At 41.1% G+C, this 19,610-nt stretch overlaps 1 protein-coding gene across 1 annotated transcript in view; it reads right to left on the bottom strand.

The window, feature by feature from the left end:
• Nucleotides 1-7,958, bottom strand: part of KIF13B (kinesin family member 13B) — a 351,480-nt gene extending 343,522 nt beyond the window's left edge. The window contains exon 1 of the mRNA XM_007938771.1: nt 7,577-7,958. Coding sequence (XP_007936962.1) covers nt 7,577-7,958 — 382 coding nt within the window. The remainder of the gene's footprint in view (nt 1-7,576) is intronic.
• Between the last annotated feature and the right edge of the window lie 11,652 nt (nt 7,959-19,610).

The raw sequence follows: 19,610 nt of genomic DNA, 5'->3' as shown, positions 1-19,610 counted from the left end.
TGGCCACTGCAGCGAATTATCGAACCCAGGAGAGAGGTGGTGGGTGCTTTGGGAGGAACAATTGGAGAAAGGGCTGGAGGGAGGCAGCATGTCTGGCCTGGCAGGAATAGGCCTTGGGTTACTGCTGGTAATCCTGTCTTCCTCTTGTAGGGTTAGAGGAGGTCAGAAGATGTGGCCTCCTTGGCGTTTTTGCAATCATGATTTATGCTTTTAGTGTAACCTGCATATTGTCCAAAATTATGTAATCTCAGGATTGTAAGGTCCCCTTTATAGGTCATCATATCCAATACAGTATAAAAGCACAGACTTTTAAGTCAGAAAAATTATTTGAAATCCAGTCTCCAAATTACTGGCCTTATAGTTCTGGAAAAATTACTTAACTTCTCTGAGACTGTGTTAAATAAAAATTCTACAACTACCCTTCAAAGTTTTGTTTGAAGCATGAAATAATGGGGGGAAAAAAAACATGGAACTCTAGCTCACAAATACAAAGTTCTCAGCTATTATTTTTTTCTTCAATAATACCTGAACTGGATAGGATAAACTAACACAATTATTAAAGATATCTACAGCTTCTGACAGTTAAAGCCCAGTACTAATTAAGTCATGGATTTCTGTCCCACAGAGCAGTTAGTTTTGTATACTTCCATAGTAATAGATTACACTGTTAATCTTCGCCAAGTTTTTTTCAATAACATGTTCTCTTGAACACTAGGGAAACCTAATCAGTAAGCATAGAAAAAGCAGTAATAAATTTATTTTCTCTGAATAAACACTCAATTAATCTGGATCACTAATACTTTTTTCAGTGGTTTCTTCAGAATTTCAGAATTAGAAAAGTCAGACATTCATCATTTTTATGGGGGTAGGGAGAATTAATGCCAATTTAAACAAGTTTTTATTTTTATTTTATATTTATAAACATGTACCACATGTACCCTCTTCTCCAAAAGCCTCTGGCACTACGTATATAATAAATTCAAATTTCATTCACTGAGTTGACAGCAAACAAAGAATGTTGTATCTCATTCACCATTAGCATATCAAGCAGATGCTAGTAAGACAAGCATCTTCTGTTGTAGAAAATTGTGTCAGAAATTTCCATCCACCATCATCCATAGCCCCAACATCTGTCAGTCATCTCCTTGAGATGAACCACCAATGGCCTCAGTGTCAAAAAGACCTTCCTGTTCTCCTACCTCACCATTTCCTGAGGACCACTTATTTCTTCACTGATTGCCAAGAGTATTCTAAGATTCCTATTTCCTCAGTTTTCCCTTGCCCTTCTATTTGCTAGTGCTCACTTGATTTTGACTGGCCTCCTTACTCTGTCCTATTCACATGGCTTTATTCGCACAATAGGAGTTCTGGTGGCACTGTGGTTAAAGCAATGGCTGACAACCAAAAGAGGACGGTTTGAAGCCACCAGCCACTCCATGAGAGACAGCTTAAACAGTCTATTTCCGTAAAGACTTACAGCCTTAGAAATCTTGTGGGGCAGTTCTACCTTGTCCTAAAGGGTCAGTAGGAGTTGGAATCAACTTGATGGCAGTGGGTTTAGTTTTTGGTTTATTCTCACCATGTACTTTCAAATATTGCCCAGTTATGCCTGGAATCAGTCATCTACATCAAGGCTTTCAATTTTGCTTTGAGATCTGGCAATCTTTCAGTTTCATATCTCAAAGACCCACACAATGTTCTTAAAAAAAAAAAGCTAAACAGACCACATGGACCAGTCAACCTAACACAAGATATCTCTGCTTAGTTAGCATTAAGGGATTCCTGCAATTTGGCCCTGCTTTTCTAATCGTATAAAGAGCTCTGGTGGTATAATGGATAAGGCATTTGGCTGCTAATCAGAAAAGTCAGTGGTTCAAACTCACCAGCTGCTCCACAGAAGGAAGATGGGGTAATCTACTTCTGAAAAGACTTACAGCCTTGGAAACTCAATGGGGGTCGCTATAAGTTGGAATCAACTCGATGGCAGTGAGTTTGGTTTGGGTTGGTCTAATCTTATCCTCTAGTCAGCCTTACAGAATCTTCCTTTCTGGCAGGCTAATCTTGTCTCTGCTGCCTAAACTTGCCTTCCTCATTCTTGTCTCTGTGCCTTTGTTCCCAGGCCATACCTCCTCAAAGAATCAATGCTCTCCTCTTCCCTCCCACTATCTACTTATTCAAATCATAAACTTCCTCCCTCATGGTCTAACCAAAAGTTTTCCTCCTCAGTGAAGTATTCCCTAATCACTAGGCTTCTAGGGATCCTTCATTCCTCTAAATTCCTGTATTTACCAAGCATTCATCTGGCATTCAATAACTAGCAGTCTGCCATGGTTGTTTACCTTTTAATCTTTTTACATGATAGTCACTTCCTCATGGGCATACCATAAAGCACAATTTTAAAAATTAAACATTACAACACCAGGCAACTCTAAGAGAACTTTTTTAGTTAATGAAATGCTCCTAACAAGAAAAATCATTTTCATGTTTCTTTCTAGCCCTTGCCCATTCATTTTTACAGAGTGATAATCATAACAGTAAATTCATTTACAGTTTTCAATACAGTTTACAAAGCTGTATAAATACATTATACAGTTACACATATAGTTTTACATTCTGCTTTTTCCGCAACATGAAAATGTCTCCTTTACTATTAAATAAATGGTTTTGATCTTCATGACTTTTAATAGCTACTTAAAGTCTTTCCACTGAGATCCTAGACCATGATTGACTTAAGCGCTAACTTCTGCTAGACATTAGCACACGCTTCTTTTCATCTTTCACTGCATTGAGTACTGTAAAATACACAAAGTAAATTGTTAATAAACACCTGGTGAAATAAACTTGTCTTCCATGCTCCCAAAACCCTGAATAACTGAGCTCACTGTTTCTGCTTATCCAGCTAAATTCCTGGTATAATTTCTGGTTCTACCACCTTAGGCTATGTAGGTAGCAAAGGTATTTTCAAAACAGTTTTTATACAGATTTGTTTATTTTGGTAGTCTATCTTGTACATAATTTAAACATCGGAAGCCCCCTGAAGAAAGGCAATAAGATCTCATACTCTCTAATACAAGCTAGCTAGATATTTGGCAAACAAACAATAAATATTCATTTACCTACTAAATATTTTTTAAGCTACCTAAATTTATAAAACATCAAATTCTTGAGTAGGACAATGTGTTGATTATACTAGTAATGTCAACTGGCAAAGTTTCACTTCATTTAATAATTAGATTAGTTAATAATGTATGACCAGGTATTCTTTACAGTACATGGAAGAACACACAAGAGTCATCTAGTGAGTTGTACAAGTGTGAAAGATAACATTAAAAGACAAACAAAATCTACAAATAGAACTTCAAGATCTCATGACAAAAGAAGTTTCCCCTTTACTTTTGCTGTTTAAGTTCATATTCCAGATGAAGAAAAGAAAAAATAAAGGTTGTGATATCAAAACTATGTAAAATTACATATTTTTGTAAACACAAACTGGAACGGAAAGAAGATGAGAGTTAGCTATTAGGATGGAAAAATGTAGATTTCATTTTCCTTTTTATTGTTTGTTTTGTTAGTATTGTTGTTGTTGTTGTTATTATGTGCCATCGAGTCGGCCCCGACTCATAGCGACCCCTCCTTGGGTTTCCGAGGCAGTATCACTATGGAAGTAGGATTGCCCAACCTTCCTTCCGAGGAGTGGCTGGTGGGTTTGAACCGCCAGCCTTCTGGTTAGCAGTCAAGTGCTTTAGCCACTATGCTACCAGAGCTCCTTTTGTTAGTATTACGATGTTAAAATATATAACCATAAAAATAGTCTTGATAAAATCATATTCATTAGCCATTATAGCTCTTGCTATTATTTAATTAGGGTCTAACGTTTAACGTTGAAGTAACTAAGTTTCTCAAACTCATGTGTCATTTAGCAAAACGATCGAAATGCTTCCTTCCACGATAAATGTTAAAAAAATAAACCAACCAAGCACCTTAACACTAAAATTCCCTAAGCACAAATACTGATTCACATGAACAACTTAACAGTATACCAGAGAGCTTCTTGCAATGAAAATACAGTGAAATCTGTGAGAGCCAGAACTCAATAGGATTGCCTTGTTTTTCTGTTTTCAGCCTCTGACAGGATGCTTATCATTCTCTATTAAGAATCCTACCTTGTTTCAGTTTTTAGTTTTCGTTCTCTGACAGGTTCCCACCTTACACAGGCTCTGGCTCTCATAGGCCTTATTGCATACCCAAATTTCAGATTTTCCTCAAAAGACTGCTAGCGTGATTCCAAATACTATAGTCTATACAATACAACTGCATCACAGTAACCCACTCACTTTCCCAAAAGTAATAATTATTCAAAGTAATATGATTATTTTCAAAATTGCTGGTGGTTCAAATCACCAGCCACTCCTTGGAAGGAAGGTTGGGCAATCTACTTCCATAGTGATACTGCCTGGCAAACCCAAGGAGGAGTCAGTCACAGGAGTCACTATGAGTTGGATCCGACTCAACAGCGGTGGGTTAGGTTAGGTTTTTAGTTTTTTAAATAAACTTTAGATAGCAATTTAAAATTCACTGTCTTTAGAATTCTACTTATATTGTATTCCACTAGATTTATACAAACAAGCACTTTATGACAAAATAGAAATAGAATCAATTTTAATTATCTGTGGTAATCACTTTAAAAATTTACTGGTCTGACAGAGCCTGGTGAGACTCCTGAGACTATGGCCCCTAGTTGCCCTTCAGGTCTGGAATTGAACTCACTTCTGTGGCTTCCAGTCAAACAAGAGACAGGCATATAGTATAAACATTTACATCAGGCAGATACACTCCTTAGAGTGACCAATCATGGGAGAACAGAAGGGCAGTATTTGTAGAGGGAGACAGCTCAGGGGGCAGGAATGCATAGGAAAGGGCACAGGCAAGAGGTAACTAGAGGGAGGAAGTGGGAAGAGAGCTGTTACATTGTGCAAAATTGCAGTCAATGTCATGCAACAAGCTGTATATGAACCCCTATATGGAACATGAATTTACTTTGTAAACTTTCATCTAAATCACAAAACTTTAAAAAAAAAATAAAATATTTTTAAGCAACAAAAGTCCATGTCAGGAAATCGAAGGTATGGCACTAAATGAATTGAGGTGGCAGTTTTTTACCACAAATAGAATACTTCTGTTTACAAGATGAAGTCCCTGGGTGGTACAAATGGTTAATGCTGTCAACTGCTAACCAAAATACTGGAGGTTCAAGGCCACCCACAGGCACCTCAAAACAAAGGCCTGCCGATCTACTTCTGAAAAATCAACCAGTGAAAAGCACTGGAGCATAGTTCTACTCTGACACTCAGAAGGTCACCATGAGTTGGAAATGACTTGACAGCAACTGGTTTATTTATAAGCTAATGAAATCTATATGCAAATCTTAAATTAAAATTAGTCCAATCCAAAAATTAGCTAACATTCATTCCATAGCTCAGTTACCCTGAACATCCCTTGAAACTCCAATATTGACAATTTTTACAACTCTATCAATGGTATTCTTTAAATGAAAAGGATAGTACTTCCCCTTAAAGATGAAAGAGATAGGGAGGAGTAAGGGAAAAGATTCTAATTATCTGTCACCATCTTTTTGTGGTGGTTGGTTAAGTGACTCTTTTTTGCATCAACATTTCCACGCATTTTGTGAAAAGAAAATTTCAAAAATGTGCTGAAATCACCCTTTCAAAATCAATTCTCAGATAAGGTGCACTGTAGGTGGCATTTTTTAAATCACGATGATGGTAATCAACTTAAGATTTACTAAAATTATAAAGATGTTTGAATATTTAACAGAAGTTTTCAAAAGCTTTCAGAGTTCATCTAAGTTATTTCATTTTGTCAGGGCATGGAACTAGCAAGGCAAAGACTAAAGACTCCAAACATGTACTAGTTGAGAAAGTAATTTTAAGCTCTTAGGCAACCTAGGGAAAAACTCTTTTATGTCACTAGACAGCCTTAAGCAAATGTAGCAATGTGAAAACAGCAGGGACAGGAACACAAACTAACTCTAGTAAGAGAAGAGGTAGCTCAACGCATGTCAACTGGTTAACCTGTATATCTTAATACATACAAGAGACCAAAGAAAAAGAAAACCTGTAACTTCTCCAGAAACCAAACCAAACTCACTGCCATCAGGTCACTTCTGACTCACAGCGACCCCTACAGGATATCCAAGGCTAAAATCTTTACAGACATAGACTGCCTCATATTTTTTCCACGGTGTGGCCAGTGGATTTGAACCGCCGACCCTTAATACTTTAACCACTGCATCACTAGGGCTCCATAGGCCTAAAACACTTCATTACAAACAAAGAACATGATTCAAGTACTTATAAAGGATTCTGGTTAGTAAAGAGTCTGTCCACTGTAAAGTCATCTCCTGAAATTATCCAAAAACCCACTATGATCTAGTCAATTCCAACTCATAGCGACCTTCATTGAGTTTCCAAGGTGGTAAATCTTTATGAAAGTAGATTGTCTCATCTTTCTCCCGCTGAGCGGCTGGTAGTAGTGCTCCCAAAAATGTAAAGCAATTATGTAAGTGCTTTCAAATATCTCATTTAAAGTACCTTGCCTAGTCACGCTGTACCAAGTATCAAAGCCAAGACCCAAACCACCTTATCTTTTGACTTCCAGTTGGGGTTCTTTGCACTCCATTTGACTGTGTAAAGATGACCCAAAATGTACTAGGTTTATCTGCTTTCTCTACCCTCCCTACAGAATTATGAGACTGTTTGAAAGATACAATTTCACAAGAATCTTGGCAGTAAAACTATTTATTGTTTAGAGATGACGAATATGACTTTAAGCAAAAATCTTAAATCAAAAGAGGCATCCTTTCTCCCCAAGCTCAATCAAAGTATTTACAACTTTTTATCGCTAGTTAAAGGAATATAAAATGAAAATCAATATGAGAGACTTTTGCACTTGGGCGCTTTCTCGGGAAGAGTAAACCAAATTCTCTTCCATTTTTCCTGTCGCAGGCTACAAAACTGTACTGTTGGGGAAGACTCAACCAGAGACCTGGGACTGCATGGTCCCTCACTGTCCCGTGGCAGGCAGGAAAGAGTGAGGACTTAAGGGGCGGGGGCCGCTCTGACAGCTGGTGAGGAAAGAGCGGGGGAGAGAGGGACCAGGCGAAAGACCGGAGAGAGGGGGAAAGAGGAAACGAGCCTGGGGTGAAGGACAAGGGCGCCCTCCTGGAAGGGCAGGGGGAGGCGAGAGGACGAAAAGGTCGACAGAGGCGGGGCCGGTTGGCGGAAGGGGCAGCAAGAAGGGCGGCCGGGCCCGGGACTTGGGGCCCCGCAGCAGTTCAGACCCGGTGGCAGGGCGAGGGGAGGAGCGTCCCGGGAAGGGGCCCGTGCGCGCGGAGGGAGGGCGGAAGACGAAGTTTCGGGGTACCCAGGCCGCCCTCCTGCCCCGACTCAGACTCCAGGGGCGGGGCCGGACGGACCCCACACGGCGGCTGAGGGGAAGGACTCGCGAGGCACCTGCCGCCTCAGCCGCGGCTGGTCCCGGAGGGCTGGACGCTCACCTCTTCGGTTCATGGGCCGGATCCTGACCGCCACTTTTACTTTGGAGTCGCCCATCCTTGCTACTGCCGACGTTCTCGCTCGGAGTAAGTCTGCTGCGGCCACCAGGCAACTCTTCTGCGCTGACCCGGCGGGAGGGGGTTGGGGGCGGGAGAAGCGAGAGGGGCGGGGCCGGTCTGGGGGGCGGGGTCGGTCTTGAATGGGGCGGGGCCGGCCGCGGAGCTCCGGGCGCTTCCCTGCTGCATGATGGGACTTGTAGTCCCTAAGGTTTGTCGTGGGCCGGGCTGTGGCTGAAAAGGTCCGACGGGAAAACACAAAGCGCTTGGCTCTCTGGGACTTGTAGTCAACAGTTGGAGCCTTTGTAAATACCTCTTCTTTCCACATTTTTCATACCCTTCGCAATTAGTGTTGAGATGTAACTGTCAATAAACTCATACCACACCTGAAAACAGTTGAATAGATGACACTGGAGACGCTGTTATCTCTTCATACTCATTTCCTGCAATCTTAGTCTATTTCCTCTGCTTGAATTGCCTCCCAGTGTTTTTTTGCTTAACGCTTCAAGACGCATCAAAAATCACCTCTCCTGATTCATAAATCCACTGGTTAACCCTACTACCCCCCGCTTTGAGTCATAGACCTTGGGCTAGGGAACCGGTTTCAGTTCAAATCTCACCTCACCTGTGTGACCGCGGGCAAGTTATGTGCTCTGTGCATGTCTTTTTATACGTAAAATAGAAACAATAATAAACTAAACCTGATGCCCTCCAGTTGATTTAGGGATCCTAAAGGCCAGAGTAGAACTGCCCCATTGGGTTTCCAAGACTGTAAATCTTTAAAGAAGCAGACTGCCACATTTTTATACCACTGTGTGGTTGATGTGAGCTCTGGTGGCATTGTGCCTAAGGCATTGACTGCTAACCAGAAGGCTGGTGGGAATCACCAGCCAATCCTCGGAAGGAAGGTTGGGCAATCTACTTCCCTAGTGATACCTCCTCGGAAACCCAAAGAGGGGTCAACTATGAGTCCGATCCAACTAGAGGGTAGTCAGTTTGGTTTTTAGTTTGGTGCAGTTGGTGGGTTCCAACCACTGATCTTTGGATTAATCACTGTACCTACCACTAGGGCGCCTTAGGACCAAACCAAACCAAACTCACTGCGGTCAAGTTGAATCTGACTCATAGTGACCCCTCCTTGGGTATCCGAGGCAGTATCTCTATGGAAGCAGATTGCCCAAGCTTCCTTCCAGGAGTGGCTGGTGGGTTTGAACTGCCAGCCTTCTGGTTGGCAGTTAAATGCTTCAGGCACCAGACCACCACCTTAACAGTAATCAAAAAAACAAAAACAAAAAACAAACCACTGCCATCAAGTCCATTCTGACTCATAGCTACCCCCATTGGGTTTCCTAGGGGGAAAATCTTTATAGAAGTCTTCCTTCAGCAGAGTGTCTTGTGGGTTTGAACTGCCAACCTTCTGTTTAGTAGTCAAATGCCTTAGCCTCTGTACCACCAGAGCTCCTCAAGACAGTAATAGTGCCTACTTTATAGGATTATTGTGATGTTGGGAGTGGGTGAACACATTTAAAGCTCTTGTAAAACTGCCTGGCACATAGAAAGTGCTCAATAAATATTAGTCATTACTTTTACTTTTGTTCTGTTATAGTGTTTATACAACTGTTTACATGTGTGGTGTAGTAAATTACCTGGTATGGCTTTTCTAGCCATAAGTCTTTGTAAACTCCATGGTGGAACTTGCTGTGAACAACTGAGGAGCTCCTGATTGTAAATGTTATCCACCTGTGCTATTTCTGTTGGGAGTTACATGAAGCAATGTTCTGGGAAGTTCGCTCTCTCTCAGGTGCTTAGAATTCTGATGTTATGATTGGTTAGTTTGGCCACTCTGCCAGGCTCAAAGGGAGGCCTCCTAGAGGCAGAAGTCTCTCTCTCTGACTGCTGGCTGAGAAGGACGTACTGCTGAGAGAAACGCACTCCTGAGAGAAACAGGCTCCTGAAAGACATGCGCCCCTGAGGGATATGGACTGCTGGGAAAGAGACACAAGAGACACACATTGCTGAGAGAGACACCAAGGAGTACGCACCGCTGGGAGAGAGACTATGAGAGACTGTTGGCTGAGAGACAGTGGGCTGAGAGAGACTGAGCGTTGTTCCTGAACTTGAATTGTAGTCTGGTGCTTCCCTAATAAACCCCATAATCTGTGAGTTCTGTGTGGCCACTGTAGTGAATTATCGAACCCAACAGAAAGGTGGTGAGTGCTTCAGGAGGAACGGTTGGTGTCAGGGTTGGTGAAAGGGTTGGAGGGAGGCAACATATCTGCCTCGCAGGAATAGGCCTTGGGCTACTGATGGTGATTCTGTCTTCCTATTGTGCAGTTAGAGGAGGTCAGAAGATGTGGCATCCCTGCCCCTTTGGCAACATGCCTCTCCTGTCATGTATTTTTTAAATCATATCTTATTTATCTGCATATCCTCTAACAGTTGCATTCCTAGTATGTAGTAGACACCCAATGAGCATTTATTACATGACTGAATTAGTGAGTGAATAAATACATGAAGCCACACTGACATTAGCTCTTTATTAAGCCCTGGCACACTGCTAACTGGTAGCCTATAGGCCAGACCTAACTTGCAAACATGTTCTGTTTGGCCTAACAATAATGGCCAATACATAAAAACTGGGAGGCTTGTATATGCAATATTAGGCCTACATTACAGATTGGTAATAGTGGATGAGAACGTACTAACAGCGGCAACTTTAGAAGAGGCAAGCTTCTCCATTTCACCACAGCCCCTTCCAGCCTGCTTTACCACTCAACCTCTTGGACCCTATGGGTATGTAAGCTCTACTTAGACATATTTAAATGGTAATACAGAACTCAGAATCATTTTACTGATGAGTAAATATGAGTCAGAATCCACTCAACAGAAAACAACAAATACAGATTTTCCCTTTTACCCACTATGCTGTTGAAAGAGCTTCAATACAAGCAGAGTTGTCAAAAAGATCAAAAAGAAAATGCTACTCTAGAAGGCCTTCTTTAAAAAGGAGAGAAGGATTTTTTTTCTTTTCAACACTTCCTCTGAGTTTCAAGGAGGCCTTCTCAGCAGCAGAAACAGTGGGGTTTAATGTAGTAGGGCCAGGACTTTTGATTTTCACAGACCAATGAAATAAACAAACAAACAAAAAGAACCAATTTAGATTTGGAAGCTTTTTAATTATACCATGTGAGTCCTTTAAAAATAATGTGAACCACAATTGCTATCTACTGTCACTAGCTTCCCTTTAGAAAATAAAATGCATAAGAACATACATTTATATTGAAATAATTTGACTTGATGAAAAACTCACTATTACTGGCTGCTGTTCTTCCTTTTTTTTTTTTTTTTTTTGGTCCGTTTGCTCCTATTGAGTGTTGAAGAAACTCCTGTTGTGCCCCCAGGACTGATTACCAGAGTTGAGTACTCTGGTCTGGAACGTATTTCCTAATAATCACCTAGCCACGTTTGGATTATGATAAATACAGCTTTGGAATGTGCCAAGATTCCTAGGTTTTCATTCTTCACTTTATATCTCTTTAATAATCTGGTTAATTTTGTTTTAAAAGGCATGTTCCGATGAAAGCTTGAATTTAGAGAATAGAGGCTAACCAAAAAACCAAACTCACTGCCGCTGAGTCAGATCCAACTCATAGCGACCCCTCCTTGGGTTTTGGAGGCAGTTACACTACAGAAGTGGATTGCCCAGTCTTCCTTCTGAGGAGCGGGTGGTGGGTTTGAACCACCAGTCTTCTGGTTAGCAGTCAAATGCCTTAGGCACAATGCCACCAGAGTAAAATAGAGGCTAGTCAAGCCGAAAAAGTGAAGGATACTGCTGTTTCTATGGAACCATTGTATTTAAATTTAAGCTCAAAGTTAAGAGAAAACTCCTAAAGGAGTTGAAGGAAGAAGGGTGTAATAGGAAAAAGAGAATCAAACCAAAACCAAACTCATTACCATCAAGTTGATTCCGACTCATAGCAACCCTCACTGGGTTTCCAAGGCTGTAAATCTTTAGGGCTCTAGCTTCCTTCCTTAGAGCGGCTCATGGGTTTGAACCGCCAACCTTATGCTTAGCAGGCAAATGCTTTAGGCACTAAGGCCACTGGAGCTCTTTCTAAAGTTCCAAAATCATTTAAATTGTCCTGGAACCTTTTGACTGGAAGAAAATAATGGTAGCTTCCCAAGGGACTGTACTGAAAAAGCCCTGTAGGCTACTCTCCTTTTTGACTTCTACTCACACTAATATCTCTCTTTTGACAGCTGCTATGAAACTGAGGAAAAGTGATTCTTAGAGAATAGAGCCCAAAAGTAGAAATGACTTTATATTCCCATGGAAAATCTTCATCAGATAGGTGAAAGAGAAAGAACTGAAATACAAGCTATAACCTGCAACCCTGGAGCTTTGGGGGCTTTCACACCAAGTGAAACTGGAGAATGGAGAACTGTATTGTCAACAAGCTGGGGGTTTTGATACAGGCTCCAACAAGTGAGAGGAATTAAGTCAAGGGTTTCTCTCTTTTCAACTGTTAAAGGAAAAAGAGAAAAGAAAAGAACTAGTAAATATAGCACTCTTGTCAGTGGGGTAACTAGGGGAGGGAGGGAATATGGACCACACCAAGTGACACTGTCGGAGATGGTGACACCAGAATGTCCAATTTTTTGTGCAATGTTTCAGCAGACATTTATTATTTTTTATAAAAAAATCCCTATAATTAGTTATAACAACAAAACATTACTCATAAGCCCAGTTTACCTGTATTAATGTACCTACAAAGCTAAAACTCTATGCTAATTTACTCTTTGTACCTTCTAATATGCTCTAGGAGCTCTGGTGATGTGGTGATGAAGGCATTTGGCTGCTAACTAAAGGGTCTGTTGATCGAACCCACCGGCCACTACACAGGAGAAAGATGAGGCAGTCTGCTTCCATAAAGATTTATAGCCTTGGAAAACTTATGGGGATCTCTATGAGTCAGAATCTACCCAATGCATAGAGGGGGATGTGCTCGGTCAAAGCTGTCATTATTACTCAATTACAATGATACTTTGAATCACGTAGTTTCTCAGAATACCAAAGCCAAACTCTTGTTGTTTTTGTTCCTGGTGTTTTTTATAGTTGCTAATTTTGTCAAATTTTCTAGTGTAGTAGCTACAATATTGTGGTAATTAGTATTTGTGAAGCTATGTTGTTGTTGTTGTTAGGTGCTGTTGAGTCGTCTCCAAGTCATAGCGACCCTATGCACAGCAGAACAAAACACCACACAGTCCTGAGCCAGCTCCATGTTTCTCGGTATACTTGAGCCCATCACCGCTGCTACCATGTCAATCCATCTTATTGAGGGCCTTCCCGTCTTTCAACAACCCTCCACCTTATCAAGCAAGACATCCTTCTTCAAGGAATGGTCCCCTCTGACATAACAAAAGTATGTGAGACGAAGTCTGGCCATTTTCACCTCCAAGGAGCATTCTGGCTGCACTTCCTCTAGGACAGACCTGTTAGTTCTTTTAGCAGTCCACGATACTTTCAGCATTCTTAGCCAACACCACAGCTCAAAAGCATCAACTCTTCTTCGGTCTTCCTTATTCATTGTTCAGCTCTCACATGCATATGAGGCAATTAAAAATACCATGTCATGCGCACCTTAGTCCTCAAGGAGACATCTTTGCTCTTCAACACTTGAAAGAGGTCCTTTGCAGCCGATTTGCCCAGTGCTGTATGTCTGGGGAGCTCTGGTAGCATAGTGCCTAAGGCACTTGACTGCTAACCAGAAGATTGGTGGTTCAAACCCACCAGCCACTCCTCAGAAGGAAGATTGAGCAATCTACTTCTGTAGTGATAATGCCTCAGAAACCCAGGGAAAGGTCACTATGAGTCGGGTCTGACTCAATGGCAAATAACAACAACAACAACATCAATAACAACAACATACGTCGTCTGGTGTCCTGACTGCTGCTTCCATTGACGTCAATTGTTGTTGTTGTTGTGGAGTCTTTGACAATTTCAATCTTTTCTCCATTTATCGTGATGCTGCTTATAGGTCCAGTTGTAAGGATTATTGTTTTCTTTATATTGAGATGTAATCCATACTGCAGACTGTATTATTCAATCTTCATCATTAAGTGCTTCAAGTCATCCTCACTTTCAGCAAGCAAAATTGTGTCATCAGCCTATCGCAGGCTGTTAATGATTCTTCCTCCAATCCTGATGCCACATTCTTCATATAGGCCAGCTTCTCAGATTATTTGCTCAGCATACAGTTTGAATAAGTATGGTGAAAGGATACAACCCTGACGCACTTCTTCTTGATTTTAAACCATGCAGTGTTCCCTTATTCTTTTCGAACAACAACCTCCTGGTCTATGTACAGGTTCCTCATGAGTACAATTAAGAGTTCTGGAGTTCCCATTATTCTCAATGTTATTCACAATTTGTTATGAGACACACAATCAAATGCTTTTGCATGGTCAATAAAACACAAGGAAACATCTTTCTGGTATTCTTTGCTTTGAGCCAAGATCCATCTGACATCAGCAGTAATATCCCTCATTCCATGTCCTCTTCTGAATCCAGCTTGTATTTCTGGAAGTTCTCTGTCAATATAATGTATTGTGAAGCTATATCAATATTTTTTTTGAAAATGAAGTAGTAATTAAAGGAAATGAGGGAGAAAAATTAAAAAAAAAAAGGCTTCCACATAGTAATGTAACAAATAGAATTCTATGTAGAAAGATTGTACAAAACAATATTGTTATTAGTATTTATATAATCTAAGAAATTTTACATTTAAGCAATTTTCAACTATATTTACCACATATTATTCTATGATTGAATTTTTAATAAACATTACTAAGAATTCTGTATTATCCAGTATGGGAGGAGGTCCATTTGGGGGCAGGGGTGATACTGTGAGCTATGGTACTATGTGACACCAACCCTAGTGATGTTGCTGACTTACATGTACTTTTGTTTTATAAAGCAAGTACTTAGGAAATCAGCAAATATTTATAATGTAGGTATTACATTCAAAGCATGTGATTGATCCATTTAATGTTCAATTTTTACTGTGTCAATAAAGAGGTTCTCATTTTCTCCCTGATATTTTGCAAATCTTACTCTTTCTAAAACTAATTTCTAACTTACTTTTTGTTGCTTTGATCTACTCATTCAACAGTTTCTGGTGGTCTCTGTGTAGCCTGAGGAAAACATTTTGCCCTGTCTTTATATATCATCACTTACTAATAACAACCATTAACATATATTGAACATTCACTATCTGACACAATCCTAAACATTTTACACGTATTAACTCATTTAATCCACTCAGCAACTCAGTGGAGCACTTATCACTCTACTCCCTATATAACAGACAAGAAACTAAGTACCTAAATTCAGGTGCAGTCGTGCTACTGTGATCTGACCTCCCCACTACACAATCTTTCACGATGGAAAGAGTATATGAGCAGATTTTTCAGTCCATACGAATTAGAAGATCCTTGTAGTGCAGTAGTTAGCGTTCAGCTACTAACCACAAGGTTGGTGGTTCGAACTCAACAGCTGCTTTGCTGGAGAAAGATGTAGCAGTATACTTCTGTAAAGGTTATAGCCATGGAAGCCTTACCAGGCATTTTAACCCTGCCTTGTAGGGTCACCATAAGTTGGAATTGACTTGATGGAAATGAGTTTGGTTTTTCAAATTTTCACCATTCTACTAATAAGGAGATGTGTTGGTGCAGTGGTGAAAGCATTTGGCTACTAACCAAAAGATCAGCAGTTTGAACATACCAGCTGCTCCACAAGAGAAAGATGAGGCAGTTTGTTTCTGTAAAGAATTATAGCCTTGGAAACCCTATGGGGCAGTTCTGTTCTGTCCTATAGGGTTGTTATGAGTCAGAATTGACTCGATGGCAGTGCATTTAGGTATCCTCTTACATATTTTTCATCTTAGCATTGTCTATCCTGCAGCAACTGCATTGGTGGCGTAGTGGGTAAGGCATTTGGCTGCTAACCAGAAGGTCGGTGGTTCAAAACCACAGCTGCTCCACAGAAGGAAGATGAGGCAATCTACTTCCATAAAAATTTACAGCCTTGGAAACCCAATGAGGATTGTTATGAGTTGAAATCGACTTGATGGGAGTGGCTTTGGGTTTTTTTGGTTTGAATTACTTAGTATGGCTCTTCTAGCCATGGTCTTTGTGCCTCCTGCCAGATGACTGGGTGGAACTGTGCAGATATGAGGTGCTTGTGGCCCACCAAGAGGATTAGATAGCTTGCTAATAATGTAAAAAGGTACATGGTGCCCTTGTGGGGGTGGGACCATCCAAATAAGGTTTACAGAACCCTAATGTAGGAATTAGAGCGCTAATGGTGTAGTGCCTAAGGCATATGACTGCTAACCAGGAGGCTGGTCGTTCAAACCCACCAGCCACTCCTCAGAAGGAAGGTTGGGCAATCTACTTCCATAGTGGTACCACCTTGGAAACCCAAGGAAGGACTGCTATGAGTTGGAACCAACTCAACAACAGTGAGTTTTTTGTTGTTGTTGTTGTCGTTGATGTGGGAATTGGTCAGTTTTGTTATTCTACTAGGCTTAAAATGGACCCTCCTAGCATAGTGGCTAAGGCACTTGACTGCTAACCAAAAGTCTGGCAGTTCAAACCCACCAGCCACTCCTCAGAAGGAAGATGGGGCAATCTACTTCCATAGTGATACTGCCTTGGAAACCCAAGGAGGGGTCGCTGTGAGTCAGGTGCAACTCGATGGCACATAACAACAACAACAACAACAGAGACTGAAGGGGGATCTCACCACAATTAAGAAAGAGCAGCCCAGAGTGGAGTGTGTCATTGGACCCTAGATCCCTGCAGCTGAGGAGATGGCAGAGAGACAGCGCCAGCAGTACCAAAAAACCAGCATGAGGCAGAGCAGTGGGCTTGCTGGCCCACAGAGTGAGAAAATTGAGTGTCTTTGGACAGGAGGCTTGCTGGCAGAGTGGAGTGCACTAGGTGCTTCTATCTGCAGAGCTACAAGAGCTTTGTAACAATTGCCCAAGGAGGCAAAGGGCAGGATGAAGGCCGAAGGCCAAAGAGAAGCATGCCTGCAGGCATGGCCAAGGGGAGGCTGTCCTAATCGAAGAATTGTATCCTGAACATTCCTGTACCTGAATTGTAACCTGCTACTTCCCTAATAAACCCCATAATTGTGAGTATTGTCTGTGAGTTCTGTGTGACCATTGCAATGAATTATGGAACCCAGCAGAGAAGTAGTGTCATGGGAGGGACAGTTGGTGTCAGAATAGGTAAGAAGATTGAGGGTGGCAGCGTGTCTGACTTCTTCCTTATGGGAATCAGCTTTGGGCTGTTGCTGTTGATCATTCTCTCTTCCCCTTGTGAAGTTAGAGGAGGTCAGAAGACCCCACCTCCATGCCCTTTATGCAGCAATCATCATTTTATAGCTATTATTTATCAAGTACTTATTACATGTCGGACATTGTGTTAATCGCTTCATATATATATGATCTCATTTAATTCTCACAACCAACTCCATGAGATTAGTGCTATTACTATAGCCTTCGACACATAAGTAAACTGAGACCTAATGAGGTGAGATAACTTGTACCCACACTCTTTCATCCCTTCTCCTCAGCAATGTTGTTCTGTTGGCCAGTCCCTTTCTAGCCAATTCAAATTTTACTTTCCCATTAGCCCTTTCCCTTCAGTTGAGAATCTTCCATGGATAAACAGGAACAAAAAATGACACTTTAAAAAAAAAAAAGGAAAGAAAATCTTCCCTCAACTCTTCCTTATTCCATCTCTAGTTACCTGTCCTCCACAGCCAAACTCTCCCAAATAATAGCTGCACTTACTGTCTTCCCTTCCTCACCTATAATTACTCAGTTGACTATTAATTTAATCACACTTTCACCTACCCTCAGTCCTCCAATAAAACTATCCTGGCAAACCTTCTAATTGTAAATCCACTAGGGTGTCTTTTGGTCTTCATTTTATTGGAGTTCTCTCCAATAACCTTGCTCTTGAAACTTATTATTCCCTTGGCTTCTATGACATCATTTTGTTCCCCTTCTTTTAATCTGTTATTTTCATCAACAAACTGAGCCCCACCATGTGCTTGATGCCATGTTAGATGTCTGGAATACAAAGGAAAAAAGATGTAGTCACTGTCATTAAAGACTAAGAACTTTGGTCAGATTTCTGGAAATGTAACTTCTTCAGCTGGTTAGCTGTCTCTTTATTTGTTTCTCAGTATTGGGTGGGAATTCCCTTTAACAAGAATGTCCTTCAAAAAAGAGGAGATCCAGTGTGTTTGGCCTGGGAGATAATCCACCCAATTTCATAGTATAGGGGAAAAGAAAAGTCAAGAGATGGAGTAGATGACTAAGAAGTTGTGTAAGCTGGCATTCAAGAAAGAAGACAGGCGACAAAGACAAGGGTCTGTATCAGAGTATGGCCTGGAGGACATAACTTGCAAAAAAGCTCATGTGAGTTCCTTAACATCAAAAGTTACTTTTCTTGCTTTTGTTTGTTCTATCGCCACCACCACCATCCTATTTTATCAAGCCCTGCACGAACCCTACCCAGAAGATTCTTCTGAGGAGAAACATCCCTCTTCTCTGCATATGAGTTTCATATTGTGGTTATTGGACTGTCTCTCTCTTGAAAGGAAAAACCCACATCCCTGTGGGTATGAGGTCAAGTATCATCTGAAAGGAAAAGTCATTCAGTGGGAAGAAGGTAAAGCTGAGGAAGCCAATTTGAATTGACCTGAATTTCAAGAGATGTAGATGTTTAGAAAGCTGCTCTTGGGTGCTGGAAGTTAAAGATGTCCCTGAAATAGGGTAGGTAGAATGGACCCAGGCAATGCCCTCTTTCCCTGGGATCTCATTTGTTGTAAGACCAGGTTTATAAGCCCCAGAGAGCAAGGTGTACATGGGGAACTAGATTATTTCTACATTCATTTTCTATTTGTTCTCCATTTGTGTTTAGTAAACTTGTCTTAAAATTATGTTTTGTTTGACCTATGCTAAGGGGAACCAAAGGAAGGGACTTTTATTTACATGTGAGACAAAGTTTTAAAAGGGAAGAAGTCTACCTCAAAGGTCATTGTGGTGAAGGCAGTGGGAACAGGGGTGAGACCACAAAGTGTCATATAAGAAGCATAGATTTTAGGTCACTGGGTGCTGTTCCAAGACAGTCCTTCATACTAATCTTAGTGCTCAGGGGTTTTCATTTATTACAGAATGTGGCATTTCATTCAATTATCCCTTACCACCTTCCTCTTCTCTTCCCTATATGTGTAATCTCCACTATACCACACTCTTTCCGTGGTTGTTGTTGTTGTTGTTATGTACCATCAAGTCAGACCCGACTCATAGTGACCCCTCCTTGGATTTCCGAGCCAGTATCACTACGGAAGTAGATAGCCCAACCTTCTTTCCGAGGAGTGGCTGGTGGGTTTGAACCACCAGCCTTCTGGTTAGCAGTCAAGTGCCTTTGGCACTACCAAAAAAAAAAAAAAAATCAAACTCACTGCTATCGAATCAATTCCGACTCATAGTGACCCCCTTTGGGTTTCCAAGGTGGTAAATCTTTAAGGAAGTAGATTGCCCAGTCTTCCTTCTGCAGAGTGCCTAGTGAATTCGAACCACCAGCCTTCTGGTTAGCAGTCAAATGCCTTAGACACTACACCACCAGAGCTACTCTTTCTATAGTTACTCTTGCTCAAATTGCTATCCTAGGATAGAATGTCCTTCCTCTGTCAATTAAAATCTATCCATTCAAGTGCCATTTTCTCCATAAAGCCATTTCCTCCCTCATCTTACATACATGAATGTTTTCTTTCTGGAAACTTTTTTAGCACTGTACCATATTAAAGGAGGCTCTGGTGGCATAGTGCCTAAGGCATCTGACTGCTAACCAGAAGGCTGGCAATTCAAACCCACCAGCCACTCCTGGGAAGGAAGGT

This window comes from Orycteropus afer, unplaced genomic scaffold, assembly GCF_000298275.1.
Source record: "Orycteropus afer afer isolate SDZICR_OR568_19922 unplaced genomic scaffold, OryAfe1.0 scaffold00053, whole genome shotgun sequence".
In the NCBI taxonomy this organism is placed as follows: domain Eukaryota; kingdom Metazoa; phylum Chordata; class Mammalia; order Tubulidentata; family Orycteropodidae; genus Orycteropus; species Orycteropus afer.
Note: the sequence above shows the minus strand (reverse complement) of the source record. Positions and strands in the feature narration are given on the sequence as shown.